Source organism: Pholcus phalangioides, unplaced genomic scaffold (assembly GCF_987345545.1).
Source record: "Pholcus phalangioides strain wild (caught in Gottingen) unplaced genomic scaffold, Ppha-v1.0 ptg000020l_1, whole genome shotgun sequence".
NCBI lineage: Eukaryota > Metazoa > Arthropoda > Arachnida > Araneae > Pholcidae > Pholcus > Pholcus phalangioides.
The window spans coordinates 13758968-13781615 of NW_028301613.1; the positions used below are offsets into that span (position 1 = coordinate 13758968).

At 46.0% G+C, this 22648-nt stretch overlaps 1 protein-coding gene across 1 annotated transcript in view; it reads left to right on the plus strand.

Annotated features, from left to right (window-relative positions):
- The first annotated feature begins 21803 nt into the window (after window positions 1–21803).
- LOC149071036 (ATP-binding cassette sub-family C member 4-like) overlaps window positions 21804–22648 on the plus strand; it is a 78524-nt gene continuing 77679 nt past the window's right edge. Inside the window, exon 1 of the mRNA XM_089248297.1 lies at window positions 21804–22058. Coding sequence (XP_089104423.1) covers window positions 21985–22058 — 74 coding nt within the window. The 5' untranslated portion in view covers window positions 21804–21984. The remainder of the gene's footprint in view (window positions 22059–22648) is intronic.

Sequence of the window (22648 nt, forward strand, 5' to 3'; positions counted from 1 at the left end):
TCACCCATCGGTTCTTATCATACGGTCACTCAATAAATAACCTGGACATAATTCGCACGGAAAAAATACGCCAACTTGGCGATGACCCCGAATCATGTCTTTTGTTGTCGGACTTTGGCCAGGGAATCACTTCGAGAACTGGTCGGCCAACGTCTAAATTGCGGACACACGTTGGCCGGATCAACATTCAAAGAAATTGGCCAATTCGAGAAGTGGCCAGCACCCGACGCGAATTGTGCCAATTTCGGGCTTTGGCGGCAACATACACACTGGTTTGAATGGGACTGACCGGAATTCGGACCCAATTCTTACGCCACTGTCGGGACTTGAGGGAACGCTTGTTATTTTTCGATCTCTTTAGCGAGAAAGATTCAACTTAGGGGGAAAAGGAGAATTATCAACACATTTTCTCAGTGGCGTACACATATATCTCACGGCGCACAGATCGCATTTTTACTCTCAGATCGTAAAAATACCTAAGATTCGAAGTTGTTACTCAACTGTCTTCCATGTTGTGTATCTTGAGATTGTGCCTGCGAAGGTTCTTCAGTTTAAATTGTCGAGATTCCGCGTATCGTCAGCCTTCGGGGGTTTGTCCTTTAGCTCCGGGCTTCGTGCATTCTAAATAAACATCGGGTCGTCGCCGCGCATACACAACTGTGGTGGCCGTTTTTGAGGCTTTTGTAAAGGCTGGCCTAGTCCAGCGAAACGGGGGGGGGGGAAAGAAACAACATATATTAATCGCTCGTGAGGTTCTCGATACAGACGGCGGGAGGACGACAAGCCGACGCAAAGGCCGCCCCTTCTCTTGTCATGGAGTTCATTCACTTGGGCAGGGCATTTCTCGACCTGTGGTCCACGGTACCAGAGGTCGTCTGTGGCCAGGACCGGACTTGAGAAGGTGCGAAAGGGTGCAGCCGACACCATGACTCAATACGGGATAAAAATACTTTGATTATATTTTGAATATTCCACTTCTTAACGAACTACATAGCTTAAACCTCTGTCCAAGACAGGGAACCCTTAATATTCAGATATTGAACTCTCAGGATTAAGGTTTTGATTGACCTTCGCCCTCCCCCTCAATATGCCAGTGGGGGGCAGGGGGATGTAGGCAGAGGTGGATTTAACGGTGGGTGCCCACCCAGGGGCGCCGACTTCTAAAGGAGCCCCAAAAACCAAACTTCGCACCTTTTTTTTCTAATTTAAAACGGCCCAATATTTTCTTTTGTGCCCGGGGCCTCGACCAACTTGAATCCGCCACTGGATGTATGTGTATCTGGTGTCCCGGGTGCTGGACCAAAGGGGAGCCGATGAATTCTTCCGTTAACGAATTATCAAAAGCCATATAAAATTACACTGGGGAGGTAAAATGTGCGTTTGCTCCGGCTGAAAGAGTATCTAGTTGCAGCCCTGGGTAGGTGGTCGGTTCTCTTGCCCCGACAGGCCCCTTCTACTATGGTTCCTTGCATATATATACTGTAGAGCAGTGGTCCTAGAGACGCGCACATACACCTGTAATATTTTCGGTGGGCAGCGAGAACTATTGCCGAAATTTATTGCCTTCTTTATCACCACGAAATAGTAATTTGATAGTCATTCACGAGTGCCAGTGTGCAGTGCCATCTTAACGCATGGGCCCACCCTGGTATGACCCGGGGGTAGGGGGTGCCTCAAGAGCAGAGGGCCCATAAAAAGGAGATCCGGTTAAAGTTTTCGAGAATAAGCGCGTAAATTGGTACGGACAAGCATTTCTAGCCTGGGTGGGGCCTCAAAAATATCCCTTTGCCTGGGAGCCCTCGATGCTCTTTAGACGGCCCTGGCAGTACGAGCCTGGCACGCACCAGGGTGCCCACGGGCACTGGAGGAGAAATGGGAAAATATCAGTCTTAGTGGGCCACAAAATACTCAGGTCCGTCCCTGACCGTGACGATGGCATAGGTGGCCCACGGGCAGTCTTGATAATTCGATTGCAACTGAATGAAAGATTGTTGCATAATTTATAGCACTGATATCCAATAAGGATCAAATAGAAAATTGCAGGTTCAGGTTCACCATCAAGGGGAAAAAATGCTGGAAGTTGCTATACGGGATATCACTGAGTAGTTGCCAAAATATGTAATTTATGGCAAATTCGCTAATTATTGCAAAAAAATTGATGGAGGGAGTTGGGGGGAAATAAAGGCCTGATATACAAATCGCATCAAGTAAATTCTGTATTTGACGGTAAATTGGAATGAATAGATGACCATATTTCATTGAGAGAGAAAAAAAACGGGGGAACTATAGGATCTTAAATACGGTAAAATACGGGACGTTACCATAAGTCGGCAAAAGCCCCCTAATTGCGGATAAAATCACTGAAAAATTGAGACCGAAAATTATTGAGCCTGTGACAAATAAGTAAGATGATTATTTGTATTTATAGAGCCATAATTATCATAATCATTATTAAAAGGCTGTTTATTCACGATTATTATATTTTTTAGTAAACATAACAAATTTAAATGACATCGTTGAAAATAACCGGAAAACGATTTGGAACACCTGAGAATACGGGACGCAAGTGGTCCCCTTTTTCTTTCAAACCAAGCACAACTCAGGTCTATCGCCATTGGCAATTTACTACCTAGTGAGTTGTGCCGGAAGTGCGTATACGTAACCGTCTGAAGGTTGTTGTGTTTTCTGATTTTTCAGTGCTGCTGCCATCTATGTTTCAGACGTGAAGTGATTGAAGTGTTTTAATGAGATTGAATATTTGTACCATTGCGGGTCCGTTGCTACAGCTTTATTCGCAGATGGATATACAGTCAAACCTCGTTAGTGAGTCACCCGGTTAACACGTCACTCCGCTTACCGGGTCGTTTTTTGGAAGTCCCAATTGTCCTCAGGCAAGAAAAGCACAGCTATGGCTTACTCCGTTTAACGAGTCGCACCGCTTACTAAGTCATATTTTTGCTCTCCCGAGAGTGACTCATTAACAAGATTTGACTGTATCTGCTTCCGCTTTCGCGTTCGTCCAGAAGGATTGGGCGCGATCGTCTCTCACCAAAGCTGAATAATATGGGAAAAACTTGTCTGTCTCGTAAAATACGGGACGATCCAACGAACCTACGTGATGAGTCACTTCTCCCGACACCAGGCGCGGGGATTCAGGACGATGAGGTGGGAGGGGTGAAATGTGTGTGAGTTAGGTTGATCGCCCCCTAGTTTACGGGACAAACAAATTTTCCCATATTCTCCAGCTCTTGGAAGGGATATGGACTGAGCTATCACACGCATAGTTAATTAGTTAGCTCTTGCAAGGGGTGGTCGTTCCCAACGCCCCCCCCCCCCCCGGGATCCACGTCTGAGCGAAAGCAGGCACCTTCAGCTTTGAATGAAGCGAAGGCAGGCACCTTCAGCTTTGAATGAAGCGAAGGCAGGCACCTTCAGCTTTGAATGAAGCGAAGGCAGGCACCTTCAGCTTTGAATGGAGCGAAGGCAGGCACCTTCAGATTTGAATGGAGCGAAGGCAGGCACCTTCAGATTTGAATGGAGCGAAGGCAGACATCTTCAGTTGCGAATTGAGTGGAGGCAGGCATCTTCAGTAACGAATGAAGCCAAGATAGGCATCTTCAGCTTCGAACGGAGTGAAAGCATGCATCTTCAGCCGTGAATAGAGCGGAAGCAGGTAGATCCAGGATGATGTGTCAGAGAAGCGACTTATCGTAGCTTTATCTTCAGCTGCGAATTGAGTGAAGGCAGCCGCTCATGAGCCGAAAGAGTGACGCTCGTGAGCCGAAGTAGACATCTTCAGTTTCAAATGGAGCGAAGGCAGGCATCTTCAGCTAAAAATGGAATAGAGAGAAGCCAAGTATCTCTTCAGCTGCGAATAGAGCGGTGGTAGGCGCATTCAGGGCGATGTGTCCGAGAAGAGACTCATTGTTGTTTTATCATTCGGCTTCGAATGAAGCCTAGGCAGACATTTTCAGTTACGAATCGTGCCGAAGAGACATCTTCAGCTTCAAATGGAGTGAAGCCAGACATGTTCAGTTTCAAATGGAGCGAAGGCAACATCTTCAGCTACGAAGGGAATGGAGTGAAGGCAGGCATATCTCTTCAGCTGCGAATAGAACGGTGCCAGGCGGATTCAGGGCGATGTGTCAGATAAGCGAGTTATTGTGTAGGTGCATCGGATCAACGCGTATTTTACGGGACAGACAAATTTTCTCTATGATACTCGGCTCTTAGAAGAAGAGCAATCGTCCCCCCCCTCCTCCCCGCCCCTCTGAATCCGCGCCTGACTGCAAGTGTCCTGTAACTGTTGACAACGTTGAGCATGAAAGCCTAAGAGAGTCTTGACGTCACGACGGCGATCATCCGCTTCTCCCCGAGGGTCATCGCGGTGTCGAAGACACTGGCCATGACCTCTGCGATTACATATCCGTGTTGCGGTGGCCACGACCGACAAAAGGGTTCTGCATTCGTTGTTGTGGCTCCCTCTCTCTCTCAAAAAAGAAATCGATGCACCAGCAGCCAAGCGAATCGCAAACTCAAAGACTTTCCCCCCGTTACAACGAAATGTGTCACACACCGTTATCTTTTTTCTGGGTAAATTCAGTTTTGATCTGAAATGTTCCGAAACGGAATTGTTTTCTGTTTTTAATGTGTGTGCGCGTCGATTTTGTTACGACGTCGGTACGAAATGTCGGGGGAAGGTCGTTTAATCGGCCTTCGCTTTTAAACAGGAAGGAAAGGAACGCCAATTTATGTACGACGACGATTTTTGTTGTACGACGAAGGCCGCGTGTGTTGTACGTGGAAAAGACAAATTTTTTGCAACGATCGAATGGCGCGAACCGACCGCAAATTGACCATCGCGATCGAACCCCAGATAAGCGGAATCCACTCTATCCCTTTCATCCTTCTGTTTGGCAGGAACTGGTAACAATTGGCGATCTTGATGACAATTACTGTCATCCATTTCTTTTCTGAACTGCGGTAAATTCGCGGAAATCATGCACAGCACTGCATACAGAGGTATGGGTGGGGGTTGCTATGCGGGCTGAAGATGGTCACCAGGGCGGAAATTTCTTCGGCGGGGGTGATGAATTTGAGCAATGAGTATACCGTATTGTGTATTCCCCGCATTAGCCGGCATGCCTCCCGTTAACGGACACTTACGTGTCAACTGGACGGGCCATTCAAGTACAGTAAAGCCCGTCTTTAAGGGAACCCGTATTAAGCGGAAACCTGTCTTTAACGGAGTGATGTGGGTTTTTTGGGTGGTCGGGTGTTAGGGCTGAGGATGTTCAGTTGAGGTTGGGGGCGCAAACGTCCTGGTGGTGCCGGGCGGAGATGCAGGGGTATTGTTGGGTTGGGAATGTGAGGGAGGCAGGGTGACGAGAGAGTTGGTGAGAGGCGCCCTGGGGGGGGGGATGGATTTTTTTGGGGTGGCTTCGCTTGGCTGATACACCAGTAGGTTTTCTCCGTCCGTCCGCGGTCTTATGACCACTGTGCTTAAATTGCAATAGCGATAGAGCCTGGACGTGCTCGGTTCATTCTGTATTCTGTCTTTAACGGAAAAAAAAATGTGGTCCCGCGATTTCAATGCCGAAACCTGAATTAAACGAAACCTGTCTTAGGGGGGTCATTCAAGTATTATGTCTGCATCGACGGGGGAGGGAGGGTGTTTCGGATTTGCTGACTTTTGATGGCAGGGGGGGGGGTTTGAAAGTTGCTTACGTCATCAACCACCCCTTTTTGAAGATATGTAATATTCTAAGCTGCTGACGAAATTTTGCTGAAAGGTGGGGGGGGGGGGACATCAGTGTTTTGCTGACGGGGAAGGGGGGGTCAATGGCTGAAAATCTGCTTACGTAATACTTGAGTGGCCCCTTAGGACAGGATTACACTGTAAAAGTTTGATAAAAGTCCTTTTATATAAAACTTGAAAAATGCCACCAATAAGATTATTGGTTACAGTCTAGAAAATGCAACCGATGATCTTATTGGTAGCATTTTTTAAGTTTTATAAAAGGACTTCTATAAAACTTTTATAATGTAGTGCCGGCCTAACGCGGAAAGGAAAATTGTGCCCTCTTAACGGAAAATTTCATACAAGCACTGCGAGTGTTTGGCGACCAACAGATCAAAGGCTCATACAAAATGTTAAAGTGCTCCACCGAAATTTTTTCACGCAATTTATGCCCGCAAGTGTGAGTTGTACATTTTCCACCCTTAGATAGGCGAAAACCGTTTCTGTACTTGATGCTGCGGTCTCTCTTGACACCACCGTCGGACACTGTTGTAGTCAACTTTGCTATGCACAGGGATTCTTTTTCCTGTCATTGTACAGACTGAACACACACTATGTTTTTAGCAGGTGTTTCAAATTTATTAATTTACTGCTGGTTGAAGTTGAGCATCAATTAATGGAGTGGTATAAATAGATTGCCGTTGCTGATTGGTGCGAAGTACCGAGCATTGGGCTCCCGTCGTCTTCGTCACGGTATCTCTGAATATTTCAAAGATGTTAATCAATCAATGTTAATGTTATATGGTTTATTTAGATATTTAACTCTTAGTGCATTAATTTTACCGTTACCTAATTTAAATAGAGGAATGCCGTGATAAGAGGGGGAAAGGGGGTGAATAACCACCCAGGTTCTTTTATAGTTTCTGAGAATATATTATTACCAAAAATAGAAAGGAAAAGCTATCTCAACAAATCACAGGATACAGTGAATCAAGCAAGACAACATTTCAATAATTAAGAATTTAATTCTAAAAAAAAATGAACCGTTGGTTCTAGGGGCCCCTTTTGGAACGAATAATATGAATATTACAGAGATATTAATAATATGAATATTACAGAGATATTAATAATATGAATATTACAGAGATATTAATAGCTGTACATGGACATTATCGTCAGATGACGGAGACAGCAAAAAGTGGGGGGGGGGGGTATCCGAAAGATAGGTAAATTTTTAGTACTTTACCGAGCTGTCCCACGGAGGATGAAGACCTCAGCTCATTCTCCGGTGGAATGTGAATTGTCTCAGGAAGGCGGAAGGCAGAAGTCACTCATTGGAGCGATACGGACGTGATGGTGGCTGACAGGTCACTCATAGATGAAGAGTCGAATTTTCCATCTTCACTGGTGACACCTAGAAACTAGAGCTCGGCACTGGTTGTTGGTCCATGCTGATGTCCCGGTGGCTGGCTGATACCGTTCGTCGGGATGTGTCGCTCTTTTCAGTCGTTTATTGGTGTCTGGAACTGGAGCTCGGCATCTTGGCAGGTAGTAAGGCCACGGCCCTGTCGCTGACCCTTGGCGATACCGGCTTTCGCCACTTCCTCCCGGATAGTTGAGGGAGGGGAGTTTTTCTTTAGTCGTGGGCAGGAGGATTGTTCGGACTTACGGGGGAGTAGGTGGCGAGGGGGGCCACGCAGCTTCAGGAGAGCACGTCCTACCTCAACATCTCTCAGTCCCCAAAAAAAAAGGAAGCCTCGTCTTCGTCAACTCTTCTCTCGACCTTCAACTTTCCGGCCTTCCGATTGGAGGCGGAGGGGTCACCAGATAGCCACGTCATGTCCTCTCGATGAAAGCGCGCGAAAATGGTGACTCACCCCTGGGGGGGGAGAAGAGGAGGAGGGACTAGGGAAGGGAGAGCAAGCAAAGTTTCATGTCGAAACACGATCATGATAGAAATCTGGAATTTTGATTTCTTGATTTTATTTGCCGCTCATGAGCATGGGGGAACAGAGAAAATGTCCACAAATGAGGGATTTAACAATTTTGAAATATATAAAAAATAATACAATTTTCAGCCTCGCTGAAACACATAATTAATAAGAGTAATTAGTGACTGTGTAGTGTTTGTTTTTACGTGTGGGCCACATATGAACAGGGAGTATTTACGTGTGTGTGTGTGTGTGTGAGTATGAAGAATGAGTATAATAAATAATCATCACAGAAATAATAATACCACTACACCTTCCATTTTTCCCATTCTCCATAACATTACCCTCCCGGTATGGCGAGAAAAATTCCGATTACATCAGAATTTTTCAGCGCAGCGTGCGGAGAGGGAGAAGAAGAAAAATGAAACGGGAGGGGAAAAAAAAAACTTGTTGAGGTGCGAATGACTCCGGAGACGAAAGGACAACAGGGTCTACGGCAAGTCTCAGAGAACCCAACTCAGAGGACCACAAGTGAAAAGCGCTTGTTGCCCTCCTTATAAAGGCCTTTCTACTCTTGGTTAGACATGAACGACAGAACAACACGTACACAGCACAAACAAGTACAGGTCCCTGGGAGTGTAAATGAGACAGATCATGAGGTGTGAAGAAACCCGTGCAGGCAGTTGGAGTGAGGGTGCTGGGTAAAGACAGGGGGGATGGTGGGGACAACACGTTGTAGACAAAAAGAAAGCTATTATAGGCCTGACCCTTATCTCACCCCTACCCCCTACACTGAAACAACCTGAACAGCTCTCTATCACTGTGGTTACTGCCCTCCCGGGGAGCAGCTTCACTTCGCTCATGGCAAATCCCATTAACAGTCCTTGGCAAGGAGAAAATAGGACAACGCTTGTCATCCACTGATACCGGAAGGAAGGGAAAAGTCCTTTCCCCTTCTCCAGAAAAACAATATAGTCGCTGGCAGAACATAATCTCGCCATCAACAAAAACACAAGTATAAGTGGTCAAACAAAAACAAAAAAAAATTATTGTACAAAATTGTAATTATCCCTGGGCCTAAGGTTATAGTGCCCCTGTACAAAATGACTATTCGAGTCGCCTTGTGAACCAGTATTCGGGTGTCGTTCACCCCTCTCTTCTCTACTAACCACTACTGGTGGTGACTTGACTTTTACCAACCTGTCCACATGGACTTTATAGGTCCTATTTGGTTGGTTCACTAGTCTAATCTCAAAATTAACTGGTCCCAATTTCCTCGTAATAGTGTATGGACCCTTGTTAGGGTGTGCTAATTTCCGATGAACCCCTCTGTTGAGGTTTGGTTGATTACAATACACAGTATCACCGACCTGTAGGTTCTTGGAAATTGCCACCTTTTCTCTAGTCCTTTCTTGTCGTTCTGCTGCCTTGAGCAGGTTGGACTCGACTATTTTGTGTGCTTGTCGTAATCGGTGTGTGAGGTCCCGGGCATAATCTACTGTTGCTGCGTAAGACCTTTGTGTCTGAGAGGTCAACAGTTGTGAGGGCAAGTTCAGGTCTCGACCATACATCAAGAAAGCTGGGGTCTCGCCAGTAGTTGTATGCACACTAGTTCTGTGAGCCAATAAGGCAAAATCCACATAACGACACCAGTCGTCTGGTGAATCTTTTGCCAAATGACTCAGAGAACTAATGATAGTACCATTCAGTCTTTCTGTCACCCCGTCAGTGGCTGGATGATAGGCTGAGGTGTTCAGTTTCTTGATACCAAGCTTCTGATACACCTGTTGCATGGTTTCGGACAAAAAGTTAGTTCCCCGGTCTGTCAAAAGGGACTCTGGTACCCCATGGGTGCAAACAAACTTTTCCAAGACCGATGCAACAGTGTCAGATTTTATATCTGGGACTGCATATGCCTCAGGATACCTCGTGAAGTAGTCAGTGATTACCAATAAATATTTGTTACCCGCAGAGGAAATGGGAAGGGGTCCCACAGCGTCCATGGCAACCAGTTGTAAGGGTCTGTTAGTGATGGGCATCCTCTGTAGTGGTGCCAATTTGTTTTTTAGAAAACCCCTCTTCCCAAGACAGGAATGACAATTTTCAATGAATCTTTTAATTTGTGTGTACATCCCTGGCCAATAAAAGAAGGTCTTTATTCTGGCCAAGGTGCGGGTCAGACCTGGATGGGCAGTACATAGAGTCGAGTGATTCAGAGCTATCACCTCCTCTGTCAAAACAGCTGGTACTACTAACTTGTCTATTTTTTGTAGCCTCCCCTTGGGCTTCCTCAGGGTCGCATACAGGCAGTCATCACGTGTGAAGAATAGCATTTTCTTAGGTAGGGGCACCCTGTCCTCGTTTAAACACTGCCTAATTTTGGTGCACTGGACATCATCTTCTTGAAGATTCTGGATTCTGATTTTCAGGGCTGGGTCAACTGAGGTTTGCACCTGTTCGACTGTGTTGACCCCCCTTGACATGAAATCTGCAGGTTTGTTGGATGCTCCAGGGCAATGGATAATGGTATATTGGTACGGGGACAGAGTCATTATCCATCTCGCTATCCTGGAGGTGGGGTCTCTTAGCTTGAGCACTTTGGAAAGTGATGCCTGATCACAGTAGATAGTGAAGGGGCGTCCCAGCAAATAATATTTAAAATAAGTGGTGGCCCAGACCACTCCCAAGGCTTCTTTTTCCACAACGCTGTAGTTTATCTCAGCGCCCTTAAGCTTCTTGCTCGCATATGCCACCGGGTGGAAATGACCCTCATCATCCTTTTGGGATAAAACAGCCCCTAGGGCAAACTTTGAGGCGTCAGTGAATAGGAAAAATTGTTTTTCAAAATCTGGGAGTTTAAGGACTGGCTCTTTGAGCAAAGTGTCCTTAAGGGTATCAAATGAAGTTTGGGCTGCGTCATTCCACCCAAAGGGGACGGACTCTTTGGTCAACTGTGTGAGGGGAAGGGCAATGGTGGCATAGTCTTTAACAAATCGTCTATAGAAGCCTGTTAGCCCGAGAAATTGCCGGACATGTTTTCTGGTGGTTGGGGTTTGGAAGGCTTGGACCACCTTCAAATTACTGTGATCAGGGGCCACATTCCCTGAAGAGATTCTGAATCCCAGATATGTTATTTCTTTTTGAGCGAAGACACATTTGGAAGGCTTAAGCCTGAGGTTGTGGATTGAGAGACGCTCGAAGACCATTTTGAGACGAACTAGGTGTTCCTCAAATGTCTTTGAAGCAACCACAAGGTCATCGAGGTAAGTGGCTATCTGAAAGGGGGACAAATTGGCGAGGACCACTTGCATAAGGCGTTGGAAAGTGGCTGGGGCATTTCTTAGCCCAAATGGCATTCTTTTCCATTGAAAGTGACCCTGGTGGGTGGTGAAACCACACTTGTGCTGGTCCTCGGGATGTATGTAGCACTGAAAATAGCCACTGGTCATATCCATGCATGAGAAATATTGGGCGCCAGCCAAATTATCGACCATTTCGGTGATGAGAGGCAAGGGGAAACTGTCTGGGACACATTTCTCATTCAATTTTCTGAAGTCTGTCACCAGCCTGTACGAGCCATCGCTCTTCTTAACCAGGAGGACTGGTGCAGAATAAGGGCTGTCACTCGGCTCTATGATGTCCGCATCTAGGAGTTCTTGAATTTGCTTATCCAGTTCCTCTCGAAGATGATAGGGGACCCTATAGGGCTTCTGCCTAATAGGCCTATCATCCTGGAGGGGAATTCTGTGAAATAGGGTGGTGGTCCCTGGTAGGTCACCAACTGAATAAGCAAACAGATTGGGGTATTGTTGCAACAGGTCTAACATTTGTTGACGTTGATGTTCTTCCAAATGATCCAACTTTAAGGTGCCTCCCCAAGCGTCCATGTTCTCAACCACATCCAAATCCTTGGGAAGAACTTCGGTTGTGTTAACTATGTGTTCCCCCTCTAGGCTTTGTATGGGTTCAATGTATGCCAACTTAGTGTTTTTGTTTATAGTCAAGGGGTTGTCCAAAAAATTAGCCACCTTGACAAGAATTTCATTATTGGGAAGGACCTGGTTAAGAGATTGTGACAACAAAATGGATAGTCTTAATTTGTCATTCCTTGACACCAACACAGAGGTCCCAACCTGTAAGGTGTTATGTGAAATTTTCAATTTTACAAATTTCTCTGACATAGGTGGAACTGTCACTTTTTGAGGAAGAAATGCAAATAATTTGTGTTGTTTACTTCGTGTACAAGTGTTAACGAGGGACTCTTGGGATGTTAACTCAAAGGGGAGTGTGCCAAAGGGTCCCACGATGCATTTATCCCTCGGGAAAACATTGATGTTGTTTTGGCTCAAGAGATCGAAGCCCAAAAGAACTTGGTAGTGTGTGGAAATGTTCTTGGGCACTACAAAAAAGGTGACGGGGAGGGTAGTGTCATGTATTTGTATGTCAAGTGTCACCGTTTCTGAAATGGGCATAGAGCCAGGTGTGACGCCCTTGATTTGTATGTTGGTATGTTCAATAGTGTGTGGAATGTGTTTGAGAATGTTTTTGTGTATTATGTTTATTGATGCACCTGTGTCTATTAATGCTCTAAATGTATGTGTGTGTATCAGTACCTTGACTACTGGGAGCTGGTAAGACATGTTTCTGGGTTCAATTAAGGGGACGATAACAGTGGTAGCCATGGGTGACGTAGGATCCCTTAATCCCTGCTCACCGGCCAGTTCTGGTTTCCCTGGTTGGGCATTCCTGACCTGAATGGGTTGTTTAGGCCTCCCGCCTGGGCATTTTCTAGTGGAGGGCCTCTCCGTTCCATCATCTGCTGGCGTTGACGACAATTCTTCATGAGGTGCCCTTGTCTCGAGCAGAACCAACATCTTTGGTTTGACCTACCTTGGTTAGGCCTGTCAAACTCCCTTTTGGGTCGTGTCGTCGACTGATGTGTGAGTTGGGCTGACAGGTCCCTAACCAAGGAGGTCAACTCCTGAATTTGGCATTGTTGGGCCCTCAGTTGGTCCTCTAAGTGAGAGGGTTGGGCCACTGCTACTTCAGCCATGGGGTTTTGTGAAGCCACGACTTCCTCGGCCAGTTTGGCCTGTCGGAGGGCTTCCTCCATGGTCTTGGGATCTTGTGGAAGAACCATGGGTTTCAGAGTCGCTGCAAGCCCCTCCAGGAAAGCCTGTAGGGCGATTTGTTTCCTAGTGGCTTCCCCTGTTGTAGTCACCAAAATGTTCTTAGGGTATGATTTGTATGATATAGCCTCTACTCTAGCTGAGAAGTCTCTTGCTGACTCAGTTGGTCGTTGATAGGCGGTCAGCAACCGCCGCATGTATTCGGTAGGGTTTTCAGGTACCCTGTACCTGTCCAGGAGGGCTGACTTGATGTCGGTGTAAGACCGAAGTCCCCTTTCCAATAGGTTTTCCCTTAAATAAGAGGCTGCAGAATCTGTCAGCTTCAATTTTACGACCAAAGCCTGGTCCATATCTGACCAATTATTATGATCACCCAAATTCTCAATATGGAAAAAAAATTGTGTAATGTCTCCCTCCCCATTAAAAGTTGGGATACACCCCAAACAACTAGTGACACTCGCTCCTCTGGAGCCATCTGGTATCACAAAGGACATCTCAGGGTCCTGTTGTCCTCGCCTACGGGCCATTCTCTTGCTCAACAATGTTACACACAAAAAGCACCCAAAAGAAAAGCGAAAAAGATAAACAAACAGGCAATCAAGGAGAAAATGTTTTTCATAGGGAAACACTCATGAGGGTGGAGTTGCGGCAAAAGTCCATTGTTGTGAGGAGAAACAAGATCGGTCCCCCAAAATGTTAAAATCATACATATGTGCATCAAAATGAAAGTAAATGTATTGGTCCCCCAAAATGTGTGTATTTAAAAAAAAAAATATATATACATATACACCCTACTTGAATGACTCACTGTATCAATATGCCATATGTTGAAAAGGGCAAACCAAAAAAAATTTTGAATTCTCAAAATTTATGAAATTTTACTTTTACTGCCAGTGAAGCTGGCACTGGTCACGGGCACCAGTTGTTATATGGTTTATTTAGATATTTAACTCTTAGTGCATTAATTTTACCGTTACCTAATTTAAATAGAGGAATGCCGTGATAAGAGGGGGAAAGGGGGTGAATAACCACCCAGGTTCTTTTATAGTTTCTGAGAATATATTATTACCAAAAATAGAAAGGAAAAGCTATCTCAACAAATCACAGGATACAGTGAATCAAGCAAGACAACATTTCAATAATTAAGAATTTAATTCTAAAAAAAAATGAACCGTTGGTTCTAGGGGCCCCTTTTGGAACGAATAATATGAATATTACAGAGATATTAATAATATGAATATTACAGAGATATTAATAATATGAATATTACAGAGATATTAATAGCTGTACATGGACATTATCGTCAGATGACGGAGACAGCAAAAAGTGGGGGGGGGGGGGGGGGGTATCCGAAAGATAGGTAAATTTTTAGTACTTTACCGAGCTGTCCCACGGAGGATGAAGACCTCAGCTCATTCTCCGGTGGAATGTGAATTGTCTCAGGAAGGCGGAAGGCAGAAGTCACTCATTGGAGCGATACGGACGTGATGGTGGCTGACAGGTCACTCATAGATGAAGAGTCGAATTTTCCATCTTCACTGGTGACACCTAGAAACTAGAGCTCGGCACTGGTTGTTGGTCCATGCTGATGTCCCGGTGGCTGGCTGATACCGTTCGTCGGGATGTGTCGCTCTTTTCAGTCGTTTATTGGTGTCTGGAACTGGAGCTCGGCATCTTGGCAGGTAGTAAGGCCACGGCCCTGTCGCTGACCCTTGGCGATACCGGCTTTCGCCACTTCCTCCCGGATAGTTGAGGGAGGGGAGTTTTTCTTTAGTCGTGGGCAGGAGGATTGTTCGGACTTACGGGGGAGTAGGTGGCGAGGGGGGCCACGCAGCTTCAGGAGAGCACGTCCTACCTCAACATCTCTCAGTCCCCAAAAAAAAAGGAAGCCTCGTCTTCGTCAACTCTTCTCTCGACCTTCAACTTTCCGGCCTTCCGATTGGAGGCGGAGGGGTCACCAGATAGCCACGTCATGTCCTCTCGATGAAAGCGCGCGAAAATGGTGACTCACCCCTGGGGGGGGAGAAGAGGAGGAGGGACTAGGGAAGGGAGAGCAAGCAAAGTTTCATGTCGAAACACGATCATGATAGAAATCTGGAATTTTGATTTCTTGATTTTATTTGCCGCTCATGAGCATGGGGGAACAGAGAAAATGTCCACAAATGAGGGATTTAACAATTTTGAAATATATAAAAAATAATACAATTTTCAGCCTCGCTGAAACACATAATTAATAAGAGTAATTAGTGACTGTGTAGTGTTTGTTTTTACGTGTGGGCCACATATGAACAGGGAGTATTTACGTGTGTGTGTGTGTGTGTGAGTATGAAGAATGAGTATAATAAATAATCATCACAGAAATAATAATACCACTACACCTTCCATTTTTCCCATTCTCCATAACATTACGATGGTTGCTCCTTCCCCCCCCCCACCCCCATTCGAAGAGCGTGTATTAGCTCAGCGGGTCATTCAAGTATTACGTAAGCAGATTTGTAGCCATTTTTGACTCCCACCCCCTCCGTCAGCAAAAGTCAGCAAAACACTGCCCCCCCCCCCTACTTGTCAGCAAAATTTCGTCATCAGCGTAGAATATTTCATATCTTCAAAAAAGGTGGTTGATGACGTAAGCAACCTTCAAACACCCCTCCTCCCCTCCCTTGTCATCAAAAGTCAGCAAATCCGAAACACCCTCCTCGATGCTGACGTAATACTTGAATGACCCCTTCTATACGGGAGTCCAGCAAAAAATCACTCGAAGATAACGCATATGACGCACTGAGTGGACACAAAACAGTTCATCCGACGCCCCCCCCCCCCAACATAAGCACGGGGAGGAGGGGGTGCGGTCTGTAAAGGTCTGAGAGGTCTACCAGAAAAGGGTGTCTATAGATGAATTACAGTAAGGGGTGGTGGGAGGTTAGTTAATGTACCCACAAACTAGGGAAAGGTTTCATATCTCCGTAAAGGGTGATTGATGGCGTAAAACCTTCAAACCCCCCCCCCGCCAACAAAAGACAGTAAATCCAACCCTCCCTCCCCATCGATGCTGACGAGATACTTGAATGGCCCCCAATGTACAGGGTGTTTCAAAAAGAATCGCCCAATTTGAAATGCGTATATTACGAAAAATATTGAACACGTCCTCAACATGATTGTACCTACCGTATAGCATATGTCTGTACCGTAGTTACCCTACATTTTTTGTCCCATCGCCCCCTTCTCCAGAAACTTTTTTCTCCGATCGCCCCCCCCCCCAACACAATCTAACTATACCCATAGCTTCTACCACCCCCCGGGGGCGTTAACGCCCACGTTGGGAATCACTGGTCTATACGGTAGTCAAATTCGTCCTAGAATTTTGCGAGCATGTTTGCATCCACTGCGAGTGGATTTCTGTGGACTACGTGCGAAACTCTGTCGGATGCGCTCCGCATTTTCGTCTGACATGCTGGTACGGCCAGGGAATTTCCCTTTACACAGACAACCACGTGTCCCGGAATTATTTATACCATCGCCCAATGCTCTGAGCGGCAGGTAGTTAAACACCAGGGTGTTGTCGACGAAAAGCACGATGAACAGTTGTTACGGGCTCACACTTCGCGAAGCTTAGAACACAAGATGATTTCTGTTGTGCAATCGCCATCTTGGCAAACACGGAAGTGGCGGCCGGAGGAAGGGCGTTAGTGCTTTTTCTTCCTTGTAATCTCCACAAATAACCAGTCTCACAATGAATCTTGTATTGACAAGTGGAGATGACATTTCTATATGAGCGTCAGCGCTACCTGTCGGCAAATGCGTGAAACTCGAGATTTCCCCCCTCTTTCTACCTATACATTATTCGATCAAAACGGATTTAAAGCTGAATAGTTATGACTTTTTTTTAATCGGATGATTCTTTTTGAAACACCCTGTATTTTACTATCCAATAACGGACTTTCCTAGTTTTCGGTCCCGCGGGTGTCCGTTATCTCGAGAGCTTCTACTATAATACAAAAGTACTTTCGCATTGCACTGATTTTTCCAATTTGCTCGTTCTTAGTATCCGCCGACATTTTCAACAAAGCAAAATTAATCGTAATCAAGACTAACGCAAACGTAAAAATTCGATCTTTATCTCTAACAGCAGTAGCTTAAGCGAGGGGCGCAAAGGGGGTGCGCTGCACCCTTGCGGCAGGCTGCGAGGGACGGCAGCTAGAGCTTACGCAAAATTTTGAAAATTCCCAGCGGTAAGAACTCACGTGACATCACGCTTTTGAGAGCCATACCTTTGGATGACGAAAATATTGGGGAGGGGGGGGGGGAACTTGTGGAAACGGACCGTGATCATCATTTTTGTAGCACCACGGGTCATTTTCTGCACACCAGGGCTAATTAGACCGGGGCCTACAATTTATTGCCGATTCCGAACGGCAGGCTCTTTTTTTATACTCATCGAGAGGTTGGAGCGCTAACCCCTCGATGGGGGTGGGGGACTCCCTGGGGTAGCAATCTTTTGCTGCGGTCATACGTCGCCGTTTCTGTTGTACCCCTGTGTCGGGAAAGTTTTCTGGCAAGGACGAACTCGGGACACCTCTAAACATCCTTTGGTACTTTAGGCGAGTATCTTATCGACCTGCTGGCCTACCGCGCCTCAGGGACCGTGATACCAGAAACAAGAATGTACTCATTGCGTGCACTTTGGTGATCCAGACCCCCCATTCCGGAATTTTCTCTGGAAAAGTGAAATACAGGAAGATTCAAAATTCGACTTGTTTTCTGGCTCTGGAGCACCAGAAAAGAATTTGAAATAAATTTCTTAATATAAAAAAGTTGCCAGGTTGCATACAGGGTGCTTGGGTAACACGGGGTTATGGCGTTTTCCCGGCAAACCGTTGAACCTAGAGGTAAACTTCCAATTAGAAAACGCTTCCGAATAACGTGTGGTACTGAGATGCGTCATTCCCATTTCAAGGGGTCGTATAGTTACTAAAATAAAAATGGTAACTTTTTTTATACGGGCACCCTGTGCTCAATAACATAATTAGAAAGTTGTTGCCCTGTCTCTCTCTCTCTCTCCTGATGCCGACAAAGAAAATTTCAAGTTTCCAACTGCAATATTCACTGAAATATTCGAATTCGAAAAACGGAGGAAAGTTGGGGGGAAAAAAACGGTTTACGGAAAATTCAACGACCAGCAATTCACCGCCATGCAATTCACCGCTAGGAAAAATCACCACCAGGAAAATTCATCGACCAGCAATTCACTGCCATGCAATTCAATGACCAGCAATTCACTGCCATGCAATTCAATGACCAGCAATTCACTGCCATGCAATTCAATGACCAGCAATTCACTGCCATGCAATTCAACGACCAGCAATTCACCGCCATGCAATTCACCGCTAGGAAAAATCACCACCAGGAAAATTCATCGACCAGCAATTCACTGCCATGCAATTCAATGACCAGCAATTCACTGCCATGCAATTCAATGACCAGCAATTCACTGCCATGCAATTCAATGACCAGCAATTCACTGCCATGCAATTCAATGACCAGCAATTCACTGCCATGCAATTCAATGACCAGCAATTCACTGCCATGCAATTCAATGACCAGCAATTCACTGCCATGCAATTCAATGACCAGCAATTCACTGCCATGCAATTCAATGACCAGCAATTCACTGCCATGCAATTCAATGACCAGCAATTCACTGCCATGCAATTCATCGACGGCAAATTTACCAACAACAAATCGTCATGAAGCTACCGAGTCCGTGAGCGAGTGAAATATTGAGTGACGGAGCGAGTGAGCGAGTTGCGTGTGGACGAGTGGATATATAAGTGAGCGAGAGAGTGTGTGAGCTCACTCACTGACTCGGTAGCTCACTCACTATTTCGCTCGTTCACACACTCAGGGTCTCGGTAGCTTCGTGTCGAACTGTAGTCGATGAAGTTTCCGTCGATGAATTGCTGGTCGATGAATTTTCCCAGCGGTGAATTGCCTGGCGGTGAATTTTTCGTCGGTGAATTGCTGATCGGTGATTTTCCTAGCAGTGAATTGCATGGCGGTGAATTGTCATCGGTGAATTTTCCGGACACGGCCGACAAAGAAAATTCCAAGTTTCCAATTGCAATATTCACAGAAATATTCGAATTCGAAAAACGGAGGGGAAGTTGGGGGAAAAACAGAGTGAAAACGGTTTTTTTTCCCCCATTTTTAGAGCTGTTTTTTCTCAACTTTTTTTTCCGTTTCCCGAATTCAAATATCTCAGTGAATATTGCACTTAGAAATAGACGACTCCAGTGACGTCAAAGCTCTGCGCGGAAGCTTTCTGATATAGAAGGTGTTGGCTTAGCGGGCCTTAACGGGGGCTTATCCGCCGAGAGAGAGACTAGGTCAGCGAATAACCTGGAGAGTTTACAAGCATGAGAGTAAACAAAAGAGTGTGCAAGCACGTGAATGAGCAAAGGAGTGTGCAAGCACGTGAGTGAACAAAAGAGTGAAGAAAATCGTGTGTGAGCAAGTGAATGACCGAAAGAGTGACATAGAGCGTGTGTGCAAGCTTGTGAATGACCGAAAGAGTATGGAAAACTTGTTGAAAAGTTTCCAATTTTTCAAATTCAAGCAAGCATGTGGACGACTGAAACAGTGTGCAAGCTTGTGAGTGACCAGAACAGTACAAACACGTGGATGACCAAAAGATTTACGCAAGCACGCGAGTGAACCAAAGAGAACGCAAGCACTAAAGTGATCAAAAGCGTATGAAAGCACATGAGTGAACAAAAGACTACGCAAGCAGAGGTTTTCTGGTATAGAAGGTGTTGAATTTGAGCGACCCATCTCGGAAGCCCGCGACCCAGGTTTGGGACCCATAGGTTAAGAACCCCCCTGGCCTTCCCCAATTTTTTCCTTTCACTCTTTCCAGAAAAATTGATTTTTTTTTTCTATCGCACTTAGCAAATCTCGTTAAGCCCTCTCAAAAGGCCGCTAAGACCCCACCACTGTAAGTACGCATGTGTGTCTCTCTTAATCACTCTTTTCGTCACTCAGATGCTTGAACACTTGCTTGTTCACTCGTTTGGTCGCTCACTGACCTAGTCCCACGCTCTCTGGGCCTTTTGGACACTCACGTGCTTGCAAACTCTCTAGATCACTCTTTTGGACAGTCGCTGATCTGGTTCCTCGCTCGTTAGGTCAAATTTTTGGTCATTCTCATGCTTGCACACGCTCCATGTCACTCTTTTTTGTCACCTTCCGACCTGGTTCTTCACTCTCTAGCTCACTCTTTTTGTCAACCACTGTCCTCGTCCCTTGTTCTCTGTGTCACTCTTCTAATCACCCACGTGCTTGCAAACTCTCTAGGTCATTCGTTTGGTCACTCACTGACCTAGTCAAAGGGCCGCAACTGGACGCTTGGTCGTTCATTTTGGCGCCCTCTTGTAATGTTGAAGGAGAGTTTGAACTATGAAATTTGCGCTCCTGGTCGGCAACCGGGGCACCAGACCTGCCTACTCTTCCCTTGTAGTTGCGACCCTGTCTAGTCCCTCCCTAATGGTCTAAGGGGGCGATAGAACCTACTGATTTAACATAGGATCCTATGGGTTTGCTTGAGTTGGGGGGGGGAGTGATGAGAGGAAAAAATTTCTGATGAAGGGGGCGATGGAACAAAAAGTTTGGGAGACTATGGACTAGACGAATTTTGCTGCCCTTCTCTAGTTCTAATTTAATTTTCTTGATCACTCATTCATGGGCGAAGATACGGGGAGCGTGCGGGCTTTGCCCCCCAACGTCAAAGGTGGAGTAGACTGATCTAATGTATATATGTATATATGAATTGACATCACCATCATCGTGCCCCCCCCCCACAAGACTTCCAAGTCTATCTCCACCTATGCACTCATTCCTCGAATTCACCGCCTGGTGCTGCAGCCCTCTTTGCCCGCGCCTGTAAATATGCCAGTGTCTCTAAGTCTTCCTTTTAGTCACTCACATGCTTGCATACTGTTCTGGTCACTCACGTGCTTGCGTACTCTTTTGGTTATTTTAGGGCTTACGTACTCTTTTGGTCTCTCACATGCTTGCGTACTCTTTTGGTCACTCACGTGCTTGCGTACTCTTTTGGTTATTTTAGGGCTTACGTGCTCTTTTGGTCATTCACATGCTTGCAAACGCTTTACGTCACTCTTTCAGCCATTCACGTGCTCGCGCACGCTCTAGGCCACTCGTTGCTCACTCACGTGCTTGCACACTCTTTTGTTTACTCACATGCTTGAAAACTCTCTCCAGGTCACTCACTTGCCTAATCTCTCTCTCGCTCTCTGGGCGTTTCGTGGTTATAAAACTTTGCCGCCTACTCCCATTACGTACTAACTTTCTTAGCCACTCATTCCTAAAATTTTACACCCCCCCCCCCTGCGAAATCGCCGCCCTGGGCTATTTAGCCCGCTAACCCCCGTGCATACACTACTGTTTGTCGCCTCGCCCTTCTTGCATTCTATTCATTCACGAAATTCGCCACCCTGTGGGCAAACCCCCCAACCCTATAAATACGCTTCTAGTGACTGACCAAAAAAGTCCAAAACACAAAAAATAGTCCGCGGAAGAAACAAAATATCGCACGCGATTCCTTCCGATGGCGGCCCCCAAATTCACTTCCAGCGATTCCATGTATTCCGCGAAAAACGTTCATTGTTCGCAACAAAGAACCATTCATGTGAGTTCGATACACAAAATTCGACACATTTCCTCCAATAAAATATCACACATTCGTCATCTCTCACTGAAGCAAAAAGAAACGAGACAAAAAAAAAAAAGAGATTATACACGCCTCAACGCGAGCGACCCTGACTTTATCGACGACAGAGGGCAGCACCGCTGACCCTGAATACGCTCGGAAGAAGGGGGGGGGGAAAGAACAATTTCTCTAAACAATTGATTATCATCCGCAAGAAATATCATCGGTGATTGTTTTTTTTGTTCGCGTCGCTCTTTCGTCAACACGTTTAAGGGGGTGTCACATGGAAGTCGGTTGAGTTGAGGTGTCGCACGCGTCTCTTCTTATCGGATTCTTTTCGTAACTCGGACGGCGCCGACGACACACGTACGGATAATAATTAAAAGTGTGGTGCCGTAAATACAATAACAAAAAACAATTAGTATTTGACAATTGTGTGTGCGTGTGATTTGATTTGAAACGATGGAGTTCGAGAAAACGGCCGAATATCCAAATCCATGGACGAGGGCGAACTTCTTCTCGAGGTTGTTCTTCTGGTAAGTGCCGAACCTTTGATAACGTTCCACCAGAATCGGGGCCGTCTTAACAGCATCATCATCCGACCCCCGGGTAAAGTAATTTCTATGAGGCTCACCAACAACAAGTTTGCATGCCCACTCGTGAAATTTTCAATCGGTTCTCATTTTCACGAGTCATCACCCCCCGCACCCGAAGCCCAGGGCCGTGCTCGGGTGAGCCAATGCGTTAACACGGCCACTACCATGGCCCTCACAAGGGGACGGGGGCTGACAGGGCTCTAGTCCCGGAACAGTTCTCATCACTTTTTGCTTTTTCATGCTATAAATTAACTACAGAAGGGCCAGTGAAAAGTCTGATGACCCGGGGGGGCCCCACAAAATATCCCAGCCTAGGAGCCCCGCTCTTGGATGTGGGGGTCATGCCACTGCCTAAGAACAGTTTCCCGAACTTTTGTTCCGTCGCCCATTTCAGATTTTTTTTTCTTTCATCGCCCCCTCTCCCCGACTCAAGTGAACCCATAGGATCTAATGTTATACTCGTAGCTTCGATCGCCCCCACTCCGGACCATTCCGTCGATAACTTTAGGAAATAGTGCCTAGAAATAGTG